A 19,248-nucleotide genomic window follows, 5' to 3' on the forward strand; every position below is an offset into this window, starting at 1 on the left:
GCCCATTATTTCTACCACATGATTTCCAAGCTCTGGCTGCTGATCTATCTGGTGGCATGTATCTATCTATCTATCTATCTGATGGCATGTAGAATTATAGCCCTGGGTCTGGTCCTGTATGTCACAAGTTAAATTCTCTCCCGCAAATGCTCATTAATTCTCTAGCTTACATAAGTTTCACCCAGAATGCACATATGCACCTGCAGTGGGTTATTGTTTAACTTTAGATATGACTTTATAGATTTTTAAATATAAAACCATAAATCAAGAGTCAACGAAGGCTGCTGTTGTTGGAAAAAAGATGACAAAACATGCTTTCCCAGAGTAAAAGCAGCAAGCACTCTTTTGTGGTGAACACAGTGATTTTATTTCAACCGGTGGTCAATCATTATTAACTTTTTCTTGAAAGGGATATGTTAAGTCTGAACATTGGCACAAATCATCTAGCATTCACTTCTTTTAGGCAGTAGGAGCCATACCCAAGTTGTTCTAACCACATCTGCCCAAGAGGTCTGTAGCTGGTCAGTACTAACAAATGGCCGATGAAAAGAGGCTAGGGAAGAGGACAGCAATATAATGAATCTGGTGCTGGAAAACAAGTTGTGACTAGACTAGAGTAAGGCTGCTCACTGTTCCCCATTTCACTGATTTCTATATCACATGAAGAAAAGGAGTACTTGTGGCACCTTAGAGACTAACCAATTTATTTGAGCATAAGCTTTCGTGAGCTACAGCTCACTTCATCGGATGCGTCCGATGAAGTGAGCTGTAGCTCACAAAAGCTTATGTTCAAATAAACTGGTTAGTCTTTAAGGTGCCACAAGTACTCCTTTTCTTTTTGCAGATACAGACTAACACGGCTGCTACTCTGAAATATATCACATGGAAACTTGAGAAATTCACTGAGAAAGATCATTAGAAATAAATTTACAAAAAGTTAATTTAGGAAATAACAAAGCTCTTAGAGGGAACACATTTCCTTCTTCATCGTAAAATAATTGTCCTGCTGGTAGATAGCGCAGGGGTGGTGGATTGGCACAGAGAATAAAAAGGAATCATATTTAGACAGGGACACCTGGGCAGATTCAATTCCCGTCCCTCCTCAGCTATTTTAGAGATGTTGGGGGAAGTTTGGAAGTTGGGAGTGACAGGAGAAGGAGACATGACTCTTAGTTAGCACTAAGTAAAAATGCTAATTTACATTGCGGTTTAGAGTTTTTTCTCGGGTAAAGTTCCTACGAGGTATGCCACAAAAATCTACAGAGTTGTTTGCTTCTCAACTTTTGGTTTTCCAAGAAGCTGAAGATTTTTCATATTCAAAACACCTGGCTTTCTTTTCTTTACAGGTTAAAATCCTGTACCAACTACCATTAACTTTAATTTACATTCACACCCTCTTAAAAGCTATTTTAGTCACCCTCTCAATATATGTCACTGTTCAAGCCTCTAAAGAATGAACAATTTATGCATGACTGTATTTTGAGAACCCAAGACAGATTTCATTTATAATTGCATTAAATGTCCCAAATTCCCACATGGATCTCTCACATTTGTCTCCACAGCTTCTTTTATCCAATCTTGACATCTGCTCCAAAAGCTGTATATTAAAATCATTATTTATATTTCTACAAAGTCTTGTATCCAAAAATTTCAAGATACTTTACAAATATTTTAGTTTCAAAAAACCGTGTGAAGATAGGTAAATACTTTTATCCCCTTTGTACAGGTCAGGAAACAGACATAGATGTTAAGTGGGATGCTCAAGATCACACAGAAAGTCCGTAGTAGCCATAATCAGAATCTAATCCTATGCTTTAAAGCAGAAGACAATTATTCTCATGAAATTATGATGCCTAAATCCAACCGTCTCCAGAGTGTCAGTGTTCTGAAAGAATGACTATAATTTTTTTATATCCAGAGCCACATCTTAAACTGAAAGGTATACAGAAAGCAACTTTGGCTGAGATTTCTAAGCTTGATTTCAAATGAACACAGATCCAACAAAATTACCATACACCAGCAACACAAAATAAAAAAGCAGACCAAAAAAAAAAAAAGCAGTTTTGGAAAGGCTAAGAATAAAGACAAGAAGAATATAGCAAAGGCATATCACTGCCCTGAAGAAAATCTATTGGGAGGAGAGTATAATGCAGTTTTGACTACGTACATCTGTACTATATTTGCACTGTTCCAACCAAAGACTATTTTCCCATAATAGCTACCCAGAATACAAATAAACAAATTCATTTGCTTTACACTAAATCATTGAGAGGCTGAAAGCACAAATACCTAATAATAAATGTAGAGCACATGTATAACATCACCATGGCAACAATGGCAACAACAATCTTATTTCTGTCAGTTCTCCATCTCCTCACTCTCTTTATTAGCACGTTGAAATGATACTTAGGAACCATAATTAATTTCTTCCTATAAAATATCCTCAATTCCCTCTTCAAACTGGAGTTGAATATATGATATTCATGTCCAGTAAGGACTGCCTAAAATTTAATATTTCAGAGCACTCATTAATGGTGAGAGTGATTAATTAAAATAAAGAACAAATAGAAAATATATATGATAAAATATATCTGGAGTTGGGACAACAGGGCCAAATTTCAGTTCCAGTAATCGTACAGCTCAAGGACAAGAAAACTACTCAGCAACACGGGGGAAAAAAGTATAAGGGTCAAATTGTGTAATTAAAATTTTAAACTTAATTTGCCAGGTTCCTGTGACTACAAAATGACCTTAGAGAATTTGCCCTCAATTATTTAATAACAGTGAGTAGAGCAAGAGGTTGGTAGAATAGGATATATAATAGGAAAGTCAGAATGGGAAGCAGAGTTTACTTTCACAGCACCATTAAATTATGGATGGTAAAATATACCCTCATTATTGCTGAAAGTGCAGAAACAAGGAAGGGTGCATAGACACACCAAACAGAAGAGGCTCTGTTCCATCAGTGGAGCCAGTATATGGAACAGGAAAATTTATTTTGATTAAACAAATATTTTCTTTCTCTGAGTTATAGGGTCCAACCGCCTTTCAGCCTGCATGCAGCTACATAGGCACAATCAGACCTGTCAGTCACTGAAAAGGGAGGGCTAACATACCAGCTAACACAGCTTCCTTAGAAAAGGATAATCCCCCATGTGGACTAAAACTTGTTAATAAATACACTCTATAGCAATAAACAATGAATTCCTATTGCACAGAATAACTTTATTGACCAAAATTTGAATGAACCTAGCAGGAATTTTTATCCTACTGGTCAAATAAATGCTTCAAACAAGGGAGGGTCAGATCTGTGGACTTTAACTCAGAGAAAGGAATAAATAAATGTTCCTCTTTTCTTTCATATACAAGGTCCACAAACCTATTGACCAATGGGATTTTTATAGCAGTTTGCCTCAAGGAAGATTCAATCTAGCAGAACTATACACAAGGTTTTACGTTCCTTCTCTAATTCTGCAAGCAACCTGCTATCAAAGCCAGCTTCTTCCTAGTAAAATGCTGAAAAGGTTTGAATAACCAGGTGTCTACCCTGCAGATCTGGAGGCTCCTGCTGCTCTTAGTAAGTGGGCTTTGAGGCCGGTTGAGGGAGAGGCTCTTTGACTTGCATGCCTCATGTATGTACCATCTCAACCACCCTGAAATGGAAGATTTTGAGGTTCTTTCCTTTAAATGACGGATGGTAGAAAAGGAATAGAACATTACACTTGTGAAAAACCTGTATGTGACAGATAAAGATCAAGTGGGCTCTCTGAACATACAATATATGCCAGAGCTTCTTTCTTGGGTCAAATGGAAGAAAGCATGTGCCTATTACTCTTGGCTCACCCTTTCAGGAGGAAAAGGAGGTGGGATGTTGCACTTCAAGTGTGATGCAAACAGGTCTACCAGCAGGACCCCAAATTTAACCATTAGTAACTAAAACACTTCTAGATGAAGACTCCACTTCACGTGATCTAGCTGTTCCCTGCCCAGCCAGTTTGCCATAATGTTTTTTTTCTGCCTTGAATATGTAGAGCAAAAAGAGATGAGAGTTTCCCTTTGCACAGAACATCAGAAGGTAGGCTTCCTTTTTTAGGGTTGGTGACCTTATACCACCCTGTTTGTTGATGTAGAACACTGCATTGGTGTTGTCAATCATGATTAGGATGTGGGCATTGTTTACCCATGAAGAGAGGCTCCTGAGTCTATAGTGAATTGCTCTGAGATCTAACCATAGTTTAGTTTTTACAGTGCCTAGCACAGTGGGCTCCTGGTCCATGGCTGGGGCTTCTAAGTACTACAGTAAAACAACAGACTGCTTTTACTCTTGCTCCGTCAAGTGCCTGGTACTAAATTCATCTTCATGTGAGCTCCCCATCCTCTGAGTTGGGTATCAGTGGTAAGCACTATTCTTGTCCAACTCAGGTAAAGGAAATCACTTCTTGAAATTATGAGTGTTGAGCCATCACCTTAAAAGAGGTTTTTAGACTCTGAAGAAATTGGATTCTCCTGGTAGGATGAACTGGTGTAGGAGATCGGGATAGCAGCAATGACTAAAGAGGTCTCAGATGCACTCGGGCTCATTGCTGTGTCTACATATGACATGACCATCCCCAATAATTACATCAGGGAGTGGCAGATGGCCAGTAGCCTCTGGGATATTTCAGAGGCTGCTGGCCATCTGCCATTTTTTCTGTCTCTTGAGAAACAATCAATCAATCTGTGGGAATGTGTGTCAATTTCCAACCCTAGGTGAGCTATCTGCAGTGTGGGGTCTAATTTGCTCTTTTTTCCAATTTAGAATGAAACTTTGGTCCTCTAGGTTCCCGATTACCCTTGAAGTGCTTTGTACCAATTTGTCTTTGGACAGAGCCCTTATCAGAACACCAAGGAATGGACAGAGTTGAATCCCCACCCCACTTCCTGCCTGAGGGCAGCTACCAGGACAATGGGTAACTTTGTAAATACTTTGGGGAAGAGGAGATGGCAAGGCTAAATGGCAACAAAATGTATCCGAAGTGCTGGGATCCAAAAGGTAAAATAGAGAAATCTGCAGTGAAATTCTAGGGATGTGAAGGTACACATCTCTCAAGTAAGTAATAATTTAATTTCCCCTTGCTGATTGAAGTTCACCCTGGTGGTAGTGTTTCTATCTTGAATCTGGGCTCTCTCAGGAACTGGAGATGCTTCAGGTCCAGCACAGCACTGCCACCTCATGATTTCTTCTTAATCAGAGGGAAAAATGGAGTATAAACCTTTCCCCTTCCTCCCCACCCACCTTTTAGGGAGCAGGAGTGGTTCTACTGACCCAATTTCCTGATGGTCTGGATTTGCTGATCCAAGCTCAGGAGACCAACTCCATGAAGGTCCCTGCCCGACCTGGATCTGCTGAGGTATACAGGACTCCTGGTTGCAGAATACACAGAGATCTCCAATTCAGGCACTCCACAAGTGGGGTGCAACAGACAGCATACATTCATGCTTCACCCTTCTTTTTGACCTGTTCCCGGCACACTGGCAGGGACCCCTGTAATGGTGTCTCAACAGTAAAGAGGAACTGGACCCTTAAATCCGTATGCAGGGGAGGATCAGAAACACGGCCACAGAAACAAATTTATGGCCAAAATCTTTTTTTAAAGAACACTTTTGCTCTCCATCAGGAATTCCAATAAACCTTCCCGCCACTATGGAGACAGAACAAGAACCTGGTGGGTTCTTCAGTCATGTCATGACTTCCCCAATCACTGACTTAAAGGTCTAGTTCTGCTTCTGTAGCTATTTTCAGAATGAGAGGTCATTGATGGATCTCTGGACCTTGCAGACAAGAAAGAATATCAAGTACATCTTGTTTATGGGCCATACTGGGATCCGCTGGAAAGTGTCCTGCAGACTGATAGTTAATCTTGGGGAATTCTGTGCTATCTGAATCAATGAGTTGCAACAGCAAATTGGCGCAGGGTATTAGGCAAAAATACAAGCCATTATAGACCACATTTGAGAACCCAGTAGCAATTCAAAGCATGATATTTTGTAAACTAACGAGGGCTCTACTCTACTGAAAAATTGAGAATTCAAGACTTCCAATGATTTATAGTCATTTTTTCTAGTGGTTCCCAAAATAATATGATCTTGTAACCCACATTATTTAAATTATATATGCATATCTGCAGTATCTTATACAAGGCAAACCCGCAGCCAGACCAGGGCTGCCCACTCAGCTGCCATGACTCACTCCTTCAACAGAGACACACAGAGTCATCACTCAGGCATGCAGCATAAGAACATAAGAATGGCCACACTGGGTCAGACCAAAGGCCCATCCAGCCCAGTATCCTGTCTGTCAACAGGGGCCAATGCCAGGGAGTGATCCTAACAGGTAATGATCAAGTGATCTCCCTCCTGCCATCCATCTCCACCCTCTGACAGAGGCCAGGGACACCATTCCTTACCCATCCTGGCTAAGTCTATTAAGGGCTATTAGCCTCCATGAATATATCTAGTTCTCTTTTTAACTCTGCAATGACTTATTCCTCCAACAAAGCCTGTAGTGACTCAGCCCTCAGGCATGTGGAAGCAGCCTATTCCTAAGCAGAACCTGGGACAGATGACCCCTAGGCTCTGGTATTTCACCAACACAGAACTGAATATTAGCTATTTTATCCTTGTTCATGGCCTATTCTGACCTTGCTCCTGCCCAATTATTGAGCCACTCCAGTCCCGCACCCACCTCCTGTTCCTCTGACACTTGGACTCACTCCCAACTGGCATTGGCCAACATCTGGATTCCGGATTCAATACCAGGTTGGCTTGCCTATTGACTCTGACCTCGGTTCTGACTAACAGCCTCTGCCTGGACACCGGTTTCAGCACTTCCCTTGTCCCAATCCTGACACTACACCTAGCTTCAACCTCAGCTCCAGCCATCAGGCCTGACTATGTGGAACCAGAAGCTGAGATATTATGTTTTTAGAATAGTACCCTGGTCTGTGACCGAATCAGTCTACTCCTGAATTTCAAATCTGAAAGGTAACATTTTCAGGAATTTCTTCTGAATCCACAATAAAAATTATATAATTTTTAAAACATTCCTTTTAAAGTTTCGATTCTGGGTTGCTTTTCTGAAACTGTGTAACCCAGTATTGCCAACTCTCACGATTATTTTCCGAGTGACAGAATTTCAGAGGGAGCTGGAGCTCGTCTCACGATGACACAAAACTCTCTGGCCCCCTTGCAAAGTTTAGCCCTGAAGGAAGCAGAAGCGTCTCTTCCATCTAAGCTTGCTGTTCTCACAGGTGAGGAGAGAGCAGAGTGCCCCTCACTCCTCCTCCCTTCACAATGGAAACAGCTCCTCATCCCTTTCCTCTTTTTCCTTGGCTGCAATACCCACCCCCTGCCTGAAAGGGGATTGAAGAACACCCCAAGAGCTGTAGCAGCAGAGGTGGACATGGGGGAAAGGGACAAAACTGACAGGTAGGTTGGGAGACAGACAGAATTGGTGTGACAGGCAGATGTGGAAACTGAGGGGACAGGATTGATTTGGAGGCCAAGGGGGACAGAATTAATTGGAGGGCAAAGGACAGACAGTTATGAGGTTGAGAGACCTGCAGCAGGAGCCAAAGTCACCATATTCAATAAATTTGGGAGAGTGGGCAATGCATCATCTCTCTCCCTCTTTCTCACACACACACACACAGGGGATAGGTAGGGAGAGTTAAAAAATCAAAAATCAAGAGAGACCCAAAAACAGTATCATCTTTCTTTTAAAAAAAAATCTCAGTTTGGGGGTGGGGGGGGAAATCTCATGATTTTGGAGGATCTAACTTCTGATTTTTGATCTCTTCAGGTTGGCAATACTGATAACCCAACAAGATCTTCCCTTCCTTCTGCCACAGTGTTGCACTATTTACGTAACACAAACAATCATCTTCACCTCAGGTTTTTTTTGGTCCCAAGTGGTTACAACACATGACATCAATGAATAAGGAAGCAGACACTGCCCGATATCTGTAGGATTTTACATATAATACATATATGCCTTTTGATCACTCTCTCAGAGAACACAATAATGTACTTTCTTTCAGCCCAATAGTTTTTTCAACCAGTAAAATAGAACTGGATTTGCATGCTTTTGGAGCAAAAAAACAGCATACTAACTTACTCTCATGCTCAGTAGATGGATCCAACATTTTAAGATACTAATTTTACCACTCGAGAGTAAAGAAAATCTAGCATTTAAAGTAAAATCACACTGTTCAGTGGATCTGCTACAGAAAAAAATGAAATCAGGAAGTAAACCTATAGCAGTGGATAATTTTTAACTCTGACAAAATTCAGAGGTCACCCATTCAGAGAGATGTGGGATGTTGCATCCCAAGAACAGTATATGAATAAAAATTTGGAGTATTTGTGCAATGTGAAAATCTTGAAATGAAACAAAATTTGACAACAGACATCCAAAATCTAAGTCTAGCCTCCTGGACATTCTATGCAGAGTACAGTCCTCTTCTCCATTGGCACCAGAAGATACTTATAACTATTAAAGCTAGAAAGAGAAATATGGTCTGAAAATCATATTGCTTTTGACTGTCACAAACATATTGATCCTGGCAGGAAATGTTTTTTCTCTCTCTCCTACAGAATTTTAATGAGTCTGGCTAATAAGGAGGCAGACTATACCCAAATGATAGAGGAACTGGCTTCAAAAGGCAATTAAACTGAGGGGAATTTTACATTGCCTAATAAGAAATTTGATGCATTTTATTTTTGTTTATAGTTACATAATTCACTGCCACTCTGCTTGTTGGGTCATTAAATAACAATTTGAACACTACTGTTTGGTTCTGTAACTGCTGTCCTGAATTTGTGGCAACATGTACAAATCACACAAATTGCACTATCAATGCTATGTGATCTCACTATAATTACTAGATGCAATTACAAAATTTATTATGTAAACTTTATATTTCTTGAGACTGCTACCTATCATGCTGACCAATACTGTCTCACTGATTTCTGGTACTCGCCCATCTGTGTACATCTATCTCTTGCCCCTTGTCTTATACTTAGATTGTAGGCCTTTGGAGGCAGGCACTGTCTTTTTGTTCTGTGTTTGTAATGTACATTGACTAGCACAATGGGGCCCTGGTCCATGACTTGGGATTCTAGCTGCTACAAATAAATACAAATGTAATACAAATAAACAATTATGGATATATCTAAAACTATAACTAACTGTAGCACCATTACAAACTACAGGTGACCATTTCTAACAGGAGCGACAGTATTTTAAAAACACATTACTCATGTTCTTGATAACTGCTCAAACTAAGAGCCCTGACAGCCACCAAAACTACTGTTCAGTAAGAATATGACCAGAGCTTGAAAACGGTCCTTAATACTTGCAAGCCTGAAGACTAAGTCTGGCAGCCTTGGTGAAAAACTCTCACACCACCAAGCCCCGTAAGACCTCACACACTGCAAAGTCACACCTATTTAATATAACTATAGGAGAGTGTTATATCTTTACCTCCTCAGCAACAAATCTACCCTCACCTTGTCTCCAAATAAAGATAACTTCTAACATACCCTTCACCCCCATTTTAATCAATATTTTTTCTCCATGTGGGCCACTCTGTTCATTCTCACCTCTGGGGGAAAAGGCAAGGGCTCCAAATTCTCTGCTCCTCCCTCCCTCCTTTAACAGAAGAGAAGAGAAGCAGCACCTGTGCCAATCTGTTTCACTGCTAACATCTGTCTACAAGAAATGACTTCAGGCCACTCTACTTCTTTTCTCCAATACCCTTCTGCTCCTTTCTTCCTACTTTTCCTCTTAGAAAGGTTTCAGTGACTTAAAAGAGCAAAATGCTTACTCCTACAGGACAAGTGGTTTTTCTCAAGCCATTTTCATTATCCAACAGTCTAGTTAACTTTAAAACAATTACACTTACATACTTTTCCCAAATACCTTATTTGGCCCTATTTTACCACTCAGGAGTATTGTGAGGATTTATATCTCTAACTCACTCTGAATACATAAAGTGATAAGTATTAATACATTATTTATTTAGCATTATTTCAGAATGCTTTCTATTTTTAATACTGTAGAACCAGAATAAATTTGGTATCAATTATTCTGATTAAAGTCTTTTCAAAAGCTAAATATCTGGTATATCCACAAAGCATTTGCATAAATGCAGGATAATTACACAAGTATTGTAGGTACTTTTTCCAAACTGTAGTGTTTTAGACATGAATGCACAGAACTTCACACTTTTCTGAAAATGGTGAACTTCACAGTATTTAATGCAGTTGTTTTCTAAGGGAGACGATATATGCTGTAGGTGCCAATAAGACATTTAATGCTAAGTTTAAATTAAAAGAGTGCATTTGCCATATATAAATTTTTGTGACTACAAAATCAGCAATGTGAGCCATGCGAAGTTTATTACTGTCATAATAAAACTTAGGAGAAAAGATCAATGGATTGTTGCTATAATTAGCTATCAAGATTTGATTAGACAATACCAGGTAGAAAAGAGAAGATTACTTACCTGTAACTGGAGATTCTTTGAGATGTGTGGTCCCTGTTTGTATTCCACACATGGGTGCGCATATGTGCAATGCACATGAATCCAGAAGTGTTTCTTAGCAGTGTCCATTGACCAACATGTGCATAGTGCATCCCCTCATGCTCCTAGCCGAGAGGCTAATAGGTAGCGTGGGTCGACATTTCTCCAGTCTTGTTCTTACTGTTGTGGAATCCAGTCCGAAGCAGAGGGGATGGAAGGCGGGTAGTGGAATAAAGATAAGGACCACACATCTCAAAGAACCTCCAGGTCCAGGTAAGTAACCGCCTCCTCTTCTTTGAGTGATGGTCCCTAGGTGTATTCCACATATGGGTGACTCACAAGCAGAGATCAGCATGGAGGTAGGCGCAAGGATGCCAGTGGAGTGCAGTCTGCAGTACAGCTTTGCCTACGGTGGCATCTATAGCTTCCGCTTGCATGATGGCGCAGTGCGTTGTGAAAGTGTGGACAGTGCGCCACATTGCAGAACAGTAGATATCTTGCCAGGACACCTCCACTAGTGAGGCTGATGTGGCGGCTTGTGCTGGTGTAGAGCATGCTGTGACACTATCAGATGGGAGCGTGTTGGATTGGTTGTAGCTTTTGCAGATGCACCCCGACACTCATTTGGAGATGCATTGGTGTGAAAGGGCTTGACCCTTTGACCGCTCGGCAATGGCCACAAATAGCTTTGGTGATGCGCAAAAGGGTTGAGTCCTGCGTAGGTAGAACGCCGATGCATGGCAGATGTCAAAGGAGTGAAAAGCTCTGTCAGTGGGGGAAGCATGTGGTTTGAAGCGGAAAACCAGCAGATGGATGCTCTGATTTAAGTGAAATTCTGACACCACTTTTAGGAGGAATTTGGATTGGAACCATAAGGACACTTTGTCCCTGTGGAATATCAGGTAGGTGGGGTCCACCATCATGGCTGCTAGTTTACTGACCCATCTGGCTGAGGTAATGGCTACCAAGAATGTCACTTTCATTGAGAGGTGGCAGAGGGAGCATGTTGCCAGCGATTCAAAGCATGGCTTCCTGAGGATGGAGAGAACGAGATTAAGGTCCAATGGGGGTATGGGCTTGAGTACTGGTGGAAAGGTGTTAAGTAAACGCTTCATGAGGAGAATAGTGGTGGGGTGCATAAAGACCAAGGTGCGTCCACAGGAGCAAGAAAGGCACTAAATGCTGCCAGGTGCACTCGTATGGAACTGAGGGCTAGATAGTCATCGAGGACGACTGGAATAGACACCATGTTTAGTGAATGATGGGGGTAGCGGGCCCATATTGTGAAGCATTTCCATTTAGGTTGGTAGCAGGCTCTGGTGGAGTCTCTCCTGCTTTGGGTAAGGATCTGTCACATGGGGAATCTATCTTTGACACCCATCCAAAAATCAAGATGTGAGGTGAAGAGAGCCCAGATGGGGATGACGAATATTCCCGCACTCTTGTGTGAGTAAATCAGGGAGTGTGCAGAGGCAAAGTGGTGTGCAGGTGGAGAGTGAGGAGGTCTGTGAACCAGAACTGATGGGGCCAGAATGGGGATACAAGTATGACAATGGCTCTGTCCTGTCGAACCTTGCGTAGCACCTGTCATAGGAAGGGAAAGCCATGGAGGGGGAGAGTGTCTCCCTGAGAGCTGTCCTCTGTTGCTCCCCAGAACAATAGCAGGGCAGCTTTCAATTCTTGGGAGTGGCAAAGAGGTCCCACAGGGGAGTGCCTCACTTTGCAAAGAAGTACTGGAACATGGCATCGTGTTGCTCCCACTTGTGATTGAGATAGAGTGTCCTGCTGAACATGTTGGCTATGGAATTCTGGCTTCCAGGTAGATGTGTGGCTTGAAGCATCACATTGTTCTTGATGCACCAGTTCCAAAGCTGGACCAACTAGCAGAAGGAAGGAGACCTGGCACCGCCCTGCTTGTTGATGTATTCCACTGCCACAATGTTGTCGGAGAACATTTGGACATGGAGGGCCTAAACAAGTGGGAGGAAGGCCTGGAACGCTAACCAGTCTGCCCACAGTTCCAGCACATTTATGTACATCCTGGCTTCCTGTGGTGACCACACACCCTGACCTGTGTGTTGGTGTAAGTTGGCTCCCCACCCTGTGAGGGAGGCATCCACTGTGATGGTGGCCTGCAGTGTGGGAGGGGCGAAGGGAATATCAATCATAATCTGGGAAAGATTGGACTACCGTCTGAGGAAGGCCAGCACAGTCTGGGGAACGATGACCCTGGCACCCATAGGATCTTGGTTAGAAAGGAGCTAAGTTTGCAAACAATGCATATGGAGATGTGCGTGTGGTGTCATGTAGGTGCAGGCTGCCATACGTCCAAGGAGGGAGAGACAGCGGTGGACTGTGGTCTGTGATGCACATCTTTGAGGAGGGCTGTCAGCATTGTGAAGTGGTCTTCCGGGAGAAAGGCTTTCGCATGACAGAGTCAAGCTACACTCCAGTACAGTTGATCTCCTGTGTAGGCATCAACACTGACTTCTCCTCATTGACGCAGATACCCCTATTTACAACTATATGCACTGAATGAAAGCTACACTACTCCCATAGAAAACTAAGAGCACAAAGGAACAGGGGTTCTGACTCAGGCCATGTTAACAGTGGGTTAACAGTGAGGCGGCAAAGTTTGCAGACAATACTAAACTGCTCAAGATAGTTAAGACCAAAGCAGAATGTGAAGAACTTCAAAAAGATTTCACAAAACTAAGTGATTAGGCAACAAAATGGCAAATGAAATTTAATGTGGATAAATGTAAAGTAATGCACATTGGAAAAAAATAACCACAACTACACATACAACTAATTTAGCTACAACTAATCAGGAAAGAAATCCTGGGAGTCATTGTGAATAGTTCTCTGAAGACGTCCACACGGTGTGCAGCAGCAGTCAAAAATGTGAACAGGATGTTAGGAATCATTAAAGAAGGGGATAGAGAATAAGATGGAGAATATCTTATTGCCCTTATATAAATCCATGGTACGCCCACATCTTGAATACTGCATACAGATGTGGTCTCCTCATCTCCAAAAAGATATACTGGCATTAGAAAAGGTTCAGAGAAGGGCAACTAAAATGGTTAGTGGTTTGGAATGGGTCCTGTATGAGGAGAGATTGAAGAGACTAGGACTTTTCAGCTTGGAAAAAGGAGACAAAGGGGGGATGTGATAGAGGTATATAAAATCATGAGTGGTGTGGAGAAAGCGAATAAGGAAAAGTTATTTACTTGTTCCCATAACATAACAACTAGGGGCCACCAAATGAAATTAATGGGCAGCAGGCTTAAAACAAATAAAAGGAAGTTCTTCTTCACACAGCGCATAGTCAACCTGTGGAACTTCTTCCCTGAGGAGGTTGTGAAGGCTAGGACTATAAAAGGGTTTAAAAGAGACCTAGATAAATCCATGGAGATTAAGTCCATTAATGGCTATTAGCCAGGATGGGTAAGGAATGGTGTTCCTAGCCTCTGTCTGTCAGAGGGCAGAGATGGATAGCAGGAGAGAGATCACTTACAGATTCATAGATATTAAGGTCAGAAGGGACCATTATGATCATCTAGTCTGACCTCCTGCACAAGGCAGGCCACAGAATCTCACCCACCCACTCCTGCGAAAAACCTCTCACCTATGTCTAAGCTATTGAAGTCCTCAAATCGTGGTTTAAAGACTTCAAGGAGCAGAGAATCCTCCAGCAAGTGACCCAGGCCCCATGCTACAGAGGAAGACGAAAAACCTCCAGGGCCTCTTCCAATCTGCCCTGGAGGAAAATTCCTTCCTGACCCCAAATATGGCCATCAGCTAAACCCTGAGCATGTGGGCAAGATTCACCAGCCAGATACCCAGGAAAGAATTCTCTGTAGTAACTCAGATCCTACCCCATCTAGCATCCCATCACAGGCCATTGGGCCTATTTACCATGAATAGTTAAAGATCAATTAATTGTCAAAATCATGTTATCCCATCATACCATCTCCTCCATAAACTTATCAAGTCAGATAGGTCTTTTGCCCCCACTGCTTCCTTTGGAAGTCTATTCCAAGACTTCACTCCTCTGATGGTTAGAAACCTTTGTCTAATTTCATCTAACCTAAAAAACTCAGCCAGTAGTCATCAATACAAACTTGATCATTACCCTGTTAGGTTCACTCCCTTTGCTAGCACCTAGCATTGGCCTCTGCTGGCAGACAGGATACTGGTCTGGACAGACCTTTGGTCTGACCCAGTATGGCCATTCTTATGTGGCGATAAGAGGGAACTTGAGAGGCATCAACCTGCACTATCTATTATATCCTCGGCTGGGAGCATGAGTGGACGCACAACATATGTGCGGGTCAATAGACACCGCTAAGAAACGCTTCTGGACTCAGGCACATGGCGCACCTGCACAGCCACATGTGGAATATGTGCAGGGACCATCATTCAAAGCAGAATTGATGCTTTTTCATATCTTCTGTAAGAGTTTATTTTTATTTTAGCCTATGATGTATTCATATACATAATTAACAGAGGACAGAAAAATCCTACTAGCAATTGGCTTCTGCTTTATGGAAGCTAATAAAATGAGCAACATAGCCGGTGATGTTTCCGAAGAGATGCACGGAAAACATAGAGAGAAAAAGAGCCATCATAAGTGACAACATACAGAAAAAACAGTAAAGTTAACTTACCTCAAATTTAAGTAAGTCAGCATTTGTAAATTCACTATGGCATCTGGAATAATTTTAATACAATTGTGGTATAAATTTAGTGTTTCCAGTGACACAAAATGGCACAGCTCCATAGGAACATCAGTTAATCTATTCTTGGACAGATCTGAGGAGAGAAAAAGAAAAAGCACATTTTTGAAACATCAAAAATATATACTTTAAACAGATATATTTCATTATTAAAATAAATATTGCCATCATAGGCATAAAAGAGGGAACTATCGATATTTTTCATAATTCAGAACAAAATTATTAATAACCCCTAGAAGCTTGAAATTGAAGTCTGTTACATATTGAATATGAAATATCAAATATTAAATTGCCTGTTATTCAATTTAATTAAAATAATTATTCACTGGACTCAAGATGTTAAGAAAAACCACCATCATATTAGATTTGAAAGCATAACTTCTGAAATTTGCACTTTATAGCAACAGAATGTATCCAAAGATTAATACCAGCTGTGTAGATACTGATTAGCAGCTGTTATCAATAAGTCTATCCACTTTCTAATAGTTATAGAAATGTATTCCTTAATAGTAACCAATATTATATTACTTAAAGGCACAGTCAATGTTAGTTTGATCATTTATTTTCTGGGATTGATGTATAACTTTTTCAAGAACAACAAATGAAGAGGCAATACAGTAAGTATACAGAAGGACTGTCTGATCCATCAGGCAAAAGGCCATATCTGACAACAGGTAAATATGTTAAAACTCTTCTGGGAAAAGACTGTCTTCCTAAGCGTGTGTACAACATATACCATAGTGAGACCCAGATCCTGGCTAGGAACCTATAGTTTTACTGCAATTCTAATTATTAATAAAAATAATGCTATAGTTAATTTATTTGAAGTCCAACTGGATTGCCAATTACCTATACAACTCCTTTGCTGTTAACTTGAAGAACAAAATATTTTAGGTTAGTAGTTTTTTGTTTTGTTTCTTGTTTTAAGAACACGCAAAGAACACATTGGTGGGAAAAAATGTAATAATAAAGGTAGCTTTATTCTGATCAAACCTGTCAGTGTCTTTAAATACAGAAAATTATGTCCAAATTTGACAGGTACCCAGTTCATAAAGTACTGAGTCACGCATGCATGTGTGCAGCAACATTAGTTAAACAAAAAGGAGTGGCACTTCACATGACATCACTCTTCACTGAACAGTGCGATAAACCTTCACCATCCTGACTAGAACAAATAGACTTTTTCTACTACATCTTCAAATTCTGGTACCTCACAAAAAATGAGATACACAAATGTAGCAGCATCAAGACTGCAGCTGCTCATATTTCAGAGCATTCATGCTTCAGTACTAACAGTATGACTAATATGCTCCCTCCTACACAGCTGAATAGCTACTGTGCTTAACCCCTCAAGAAAAGTAGTTCTTATTTCTGAAGCAAGTTGCTACAAAGGTCTTCCAAGTACCAGATTTTACTTCTGACTGAGTATTATTTTGTCAACACGTTTTTAGAGTACATACTGATCATCTTTTGTGTAAGGCTATTTCTTCACAATTAAAGAAGATGAAACTTGATTATCCAACCCATTCTTCTGGTTCCTGAAAATTCAGTTCCTAGGTTTAATTTCAGCACACTTTACTCCTGGGGGCATTCTATGCCAAAAAAGTAAAAATTCTGCAAAATTCAGCAAATTTTGTCAAAACAACACTACATAATCACACCAGTTTCAATTAATTTGAAACTAAGAATGGCCATACTGGGTCAGACCAGCTCCAAATAACAGAATTGTGGATCTTAGAAAAGAGCCAAATCCTGCAGCCACAGAATTGTGGAGTCTTCAAGCCTCTGTGTAAGATGAATGTAGCGGTTCAGCCACTGCACTTTCAAAGAGATGTAATAGCATCAGTTTACACTCTCTCCACATGTTCAAGATGATCTCCATAACCATAAGGGCTAGAAATAGTATTTTAATTAAAGCTGACATTCTAATGAACAATTCTGCAGCAAGGAGTAAATTTCATGGCTAATTATGTGACTGCAGAATCATGGAATACAGGGGAGACAAGGATATATATACTATGAATTACTGAGCATATCATGTAATAGAAAAGTTAATGGTCATAACTCAGCAGCCGTTCATGGTCAGCTTGCCTACCTAGCTGGTACAAGACCAAAAACTCCTTTGTGAGAGGCTCACACAATTTGCAGCTTGACATGTCTCAAATTCAGGCCTTAAATCACTGATATGCATAATATTATACTATTAACATTTTAATACACGGAATGTATCAGCACAACAAGCGTCATTGAGGACATAATTTAGCCAGAAGAACCTCTCTTATTGATAAGGAAACTACCCATGAAAGTATATGTTAAAATGAAAATTCCTGCCACAATTTAGACCTACCAAATAATGCATTTGTTAAAATGTATTTAGATTACCTACATTATGTAGTCATGACAACCTTTACATAACTTCTTTATTTCTGCAACCATGAAAATCAATGGGATTACTTGCATAATAAGCTACTCTTCAAATGTCATGTCGCAGAATCAGAGCATGTAACTCATGGTTACTAGTGCAAACCAAATTTACAGCTACAGTGAAAGTGGAACAACGGAAGTATAAAATAAGAAAAACAAAATTTGTACAATAATCTTTCTAAAGAAAATGGGGCAAATGGTGGTGTGGTATAAAACTGCAACTTGTACTGGCTTGGGATGGCCTGTGTAAGTCATTTGAGGCTCTGTCACTATTTAGAAATGTGATTATCCACACCTTGTGCCAAGAAAAGAAAAAAAAACATCTCACAGGCAAGAAATATTGTTTTTTATTTTGAAAAGACTTTTGTGTATTGTAAGACGACAACATACAACTGCTTTAAGAGTGGCAAAGAACTATTAGAGAAGTAAGAATACAAATTCTCCCCCTCCATCCGCTATTCTCTGTATCACAGATTTGCACGTGAAACAGTTATAACAAAAGAGCCCTCTTTTGCTGGTTTCCTTATCTGTTCATCAGCATCTTTCATGACAACAGGTAGGAAAACCAAACATTTCAAATTTGGAGGACAGTCCACAGAAAGTTATAACAACCTAAGTAAATTAAAATTTTTAGACTCAACCATTTTATCCTGGCTGTTTAATTATATGTTAAGACAGTGATACACAGACTGTGGCTCATGAGCCGCAAGTGGCTCTTTGACATGTCTCCTGCAGCTCTTTGCAGCACATAATATTAAAACAATGTGTGATTTAATTAACAACCAATCAGGATGCTTTTACTGTGTTATTAACCAATTAAGTTATCAAGTTTTTAATTTATCTGCTGTGAGAATTATCTAGATATATGAACTAAATATTTCCCGTCATACTGTTTAAATATGAATAGTATTAGCATAAATGTAACAATGAATTCACACTACTGTGGCTCTTTTGGGTAATGTTGATCCCTAATTTGGCTCCTGAACCACTGTGGTCTGAGCATCACTGTGTTAAGAATTCATTTTAATTCATACACACTTAATTTATATCAGTTTTAGACATGCAAGACCTGGATGTTGACAAGTTAATGGATGATTTGAGGCTATTTAATCATGTATGCTGTTCAATTGTAACTAATTTTTTTGAAAAAAAAATCATGACAGTCAATAAAGAAAATTAACCTAGATTTCACTAAGGTGGTTATGAAACTAACTTGCTAGTATGTAGTGGGTAACTGCCTTCTTTCAATATATTTTCATTAGTCCATAAGCTAAACATTGTAACTCTAGTAAATGCTAATAAATTCTTACCACACATTTCAGACTTTGTCTTAAAAGTGAAATTAACCTTTTGATTAATGTTATTTTCTATATTGATTTAACTATGTTAAAATTTCTGAGAACAAGGATTAATCTAAGGAATGCTCTTCATACTAACACAGCTGACAACAGAATTAAACAAAAGCCTTCCTGTTGTACTTGGGATAATTAGGTATATGGTGAATTATGTATACAAAA

General features: G+C 40.1%; 1 protein-coding gene across 20 annotated transcripts in view; it reads right to left on the bottom strand.

The window, feature by feature from the left end:
• Window positions 1-19,248, bottom strand: part of LRCH1 (leucine rich repeats and calponin homology domain containing 1) — a 228,107-nt gene that overhangs the window by 102,036 nt on the left and 106,823 nt on the right. For all 20 annotated transcript variants that reach the window (XR_012158939.1, XR_012158919.1, XR_012158920.1 and 17 more), the window contains exon 2: window positions 15,239-15,383. Coding sequence is in view for 13 of the 20 variants with exons in the window: in XM_073344300.1 (XP_073200401.1) it covers window positions 15,239-15,383 (145 nt within the window). In the remaining 7 variants the exon portion in view is untranslated. The remainder of the gene's footprint in view (window positions 1-15,238; window positions 15,384-19,248) is intronic.

Source organism: Lepidochelys kempii, chromosome 1 (assembly GCF_965140265.1).
Source record: "Lepidochelys kempii isolate rLepKem1 chromosome 1, rLepKem1.hap2, whole genome shotgun sequence".
NCBI lineage: Eukaryota > Metazoa > Chordata > Testudines > Cheloniidae > Lepidochelys > Lepidochelys kempii.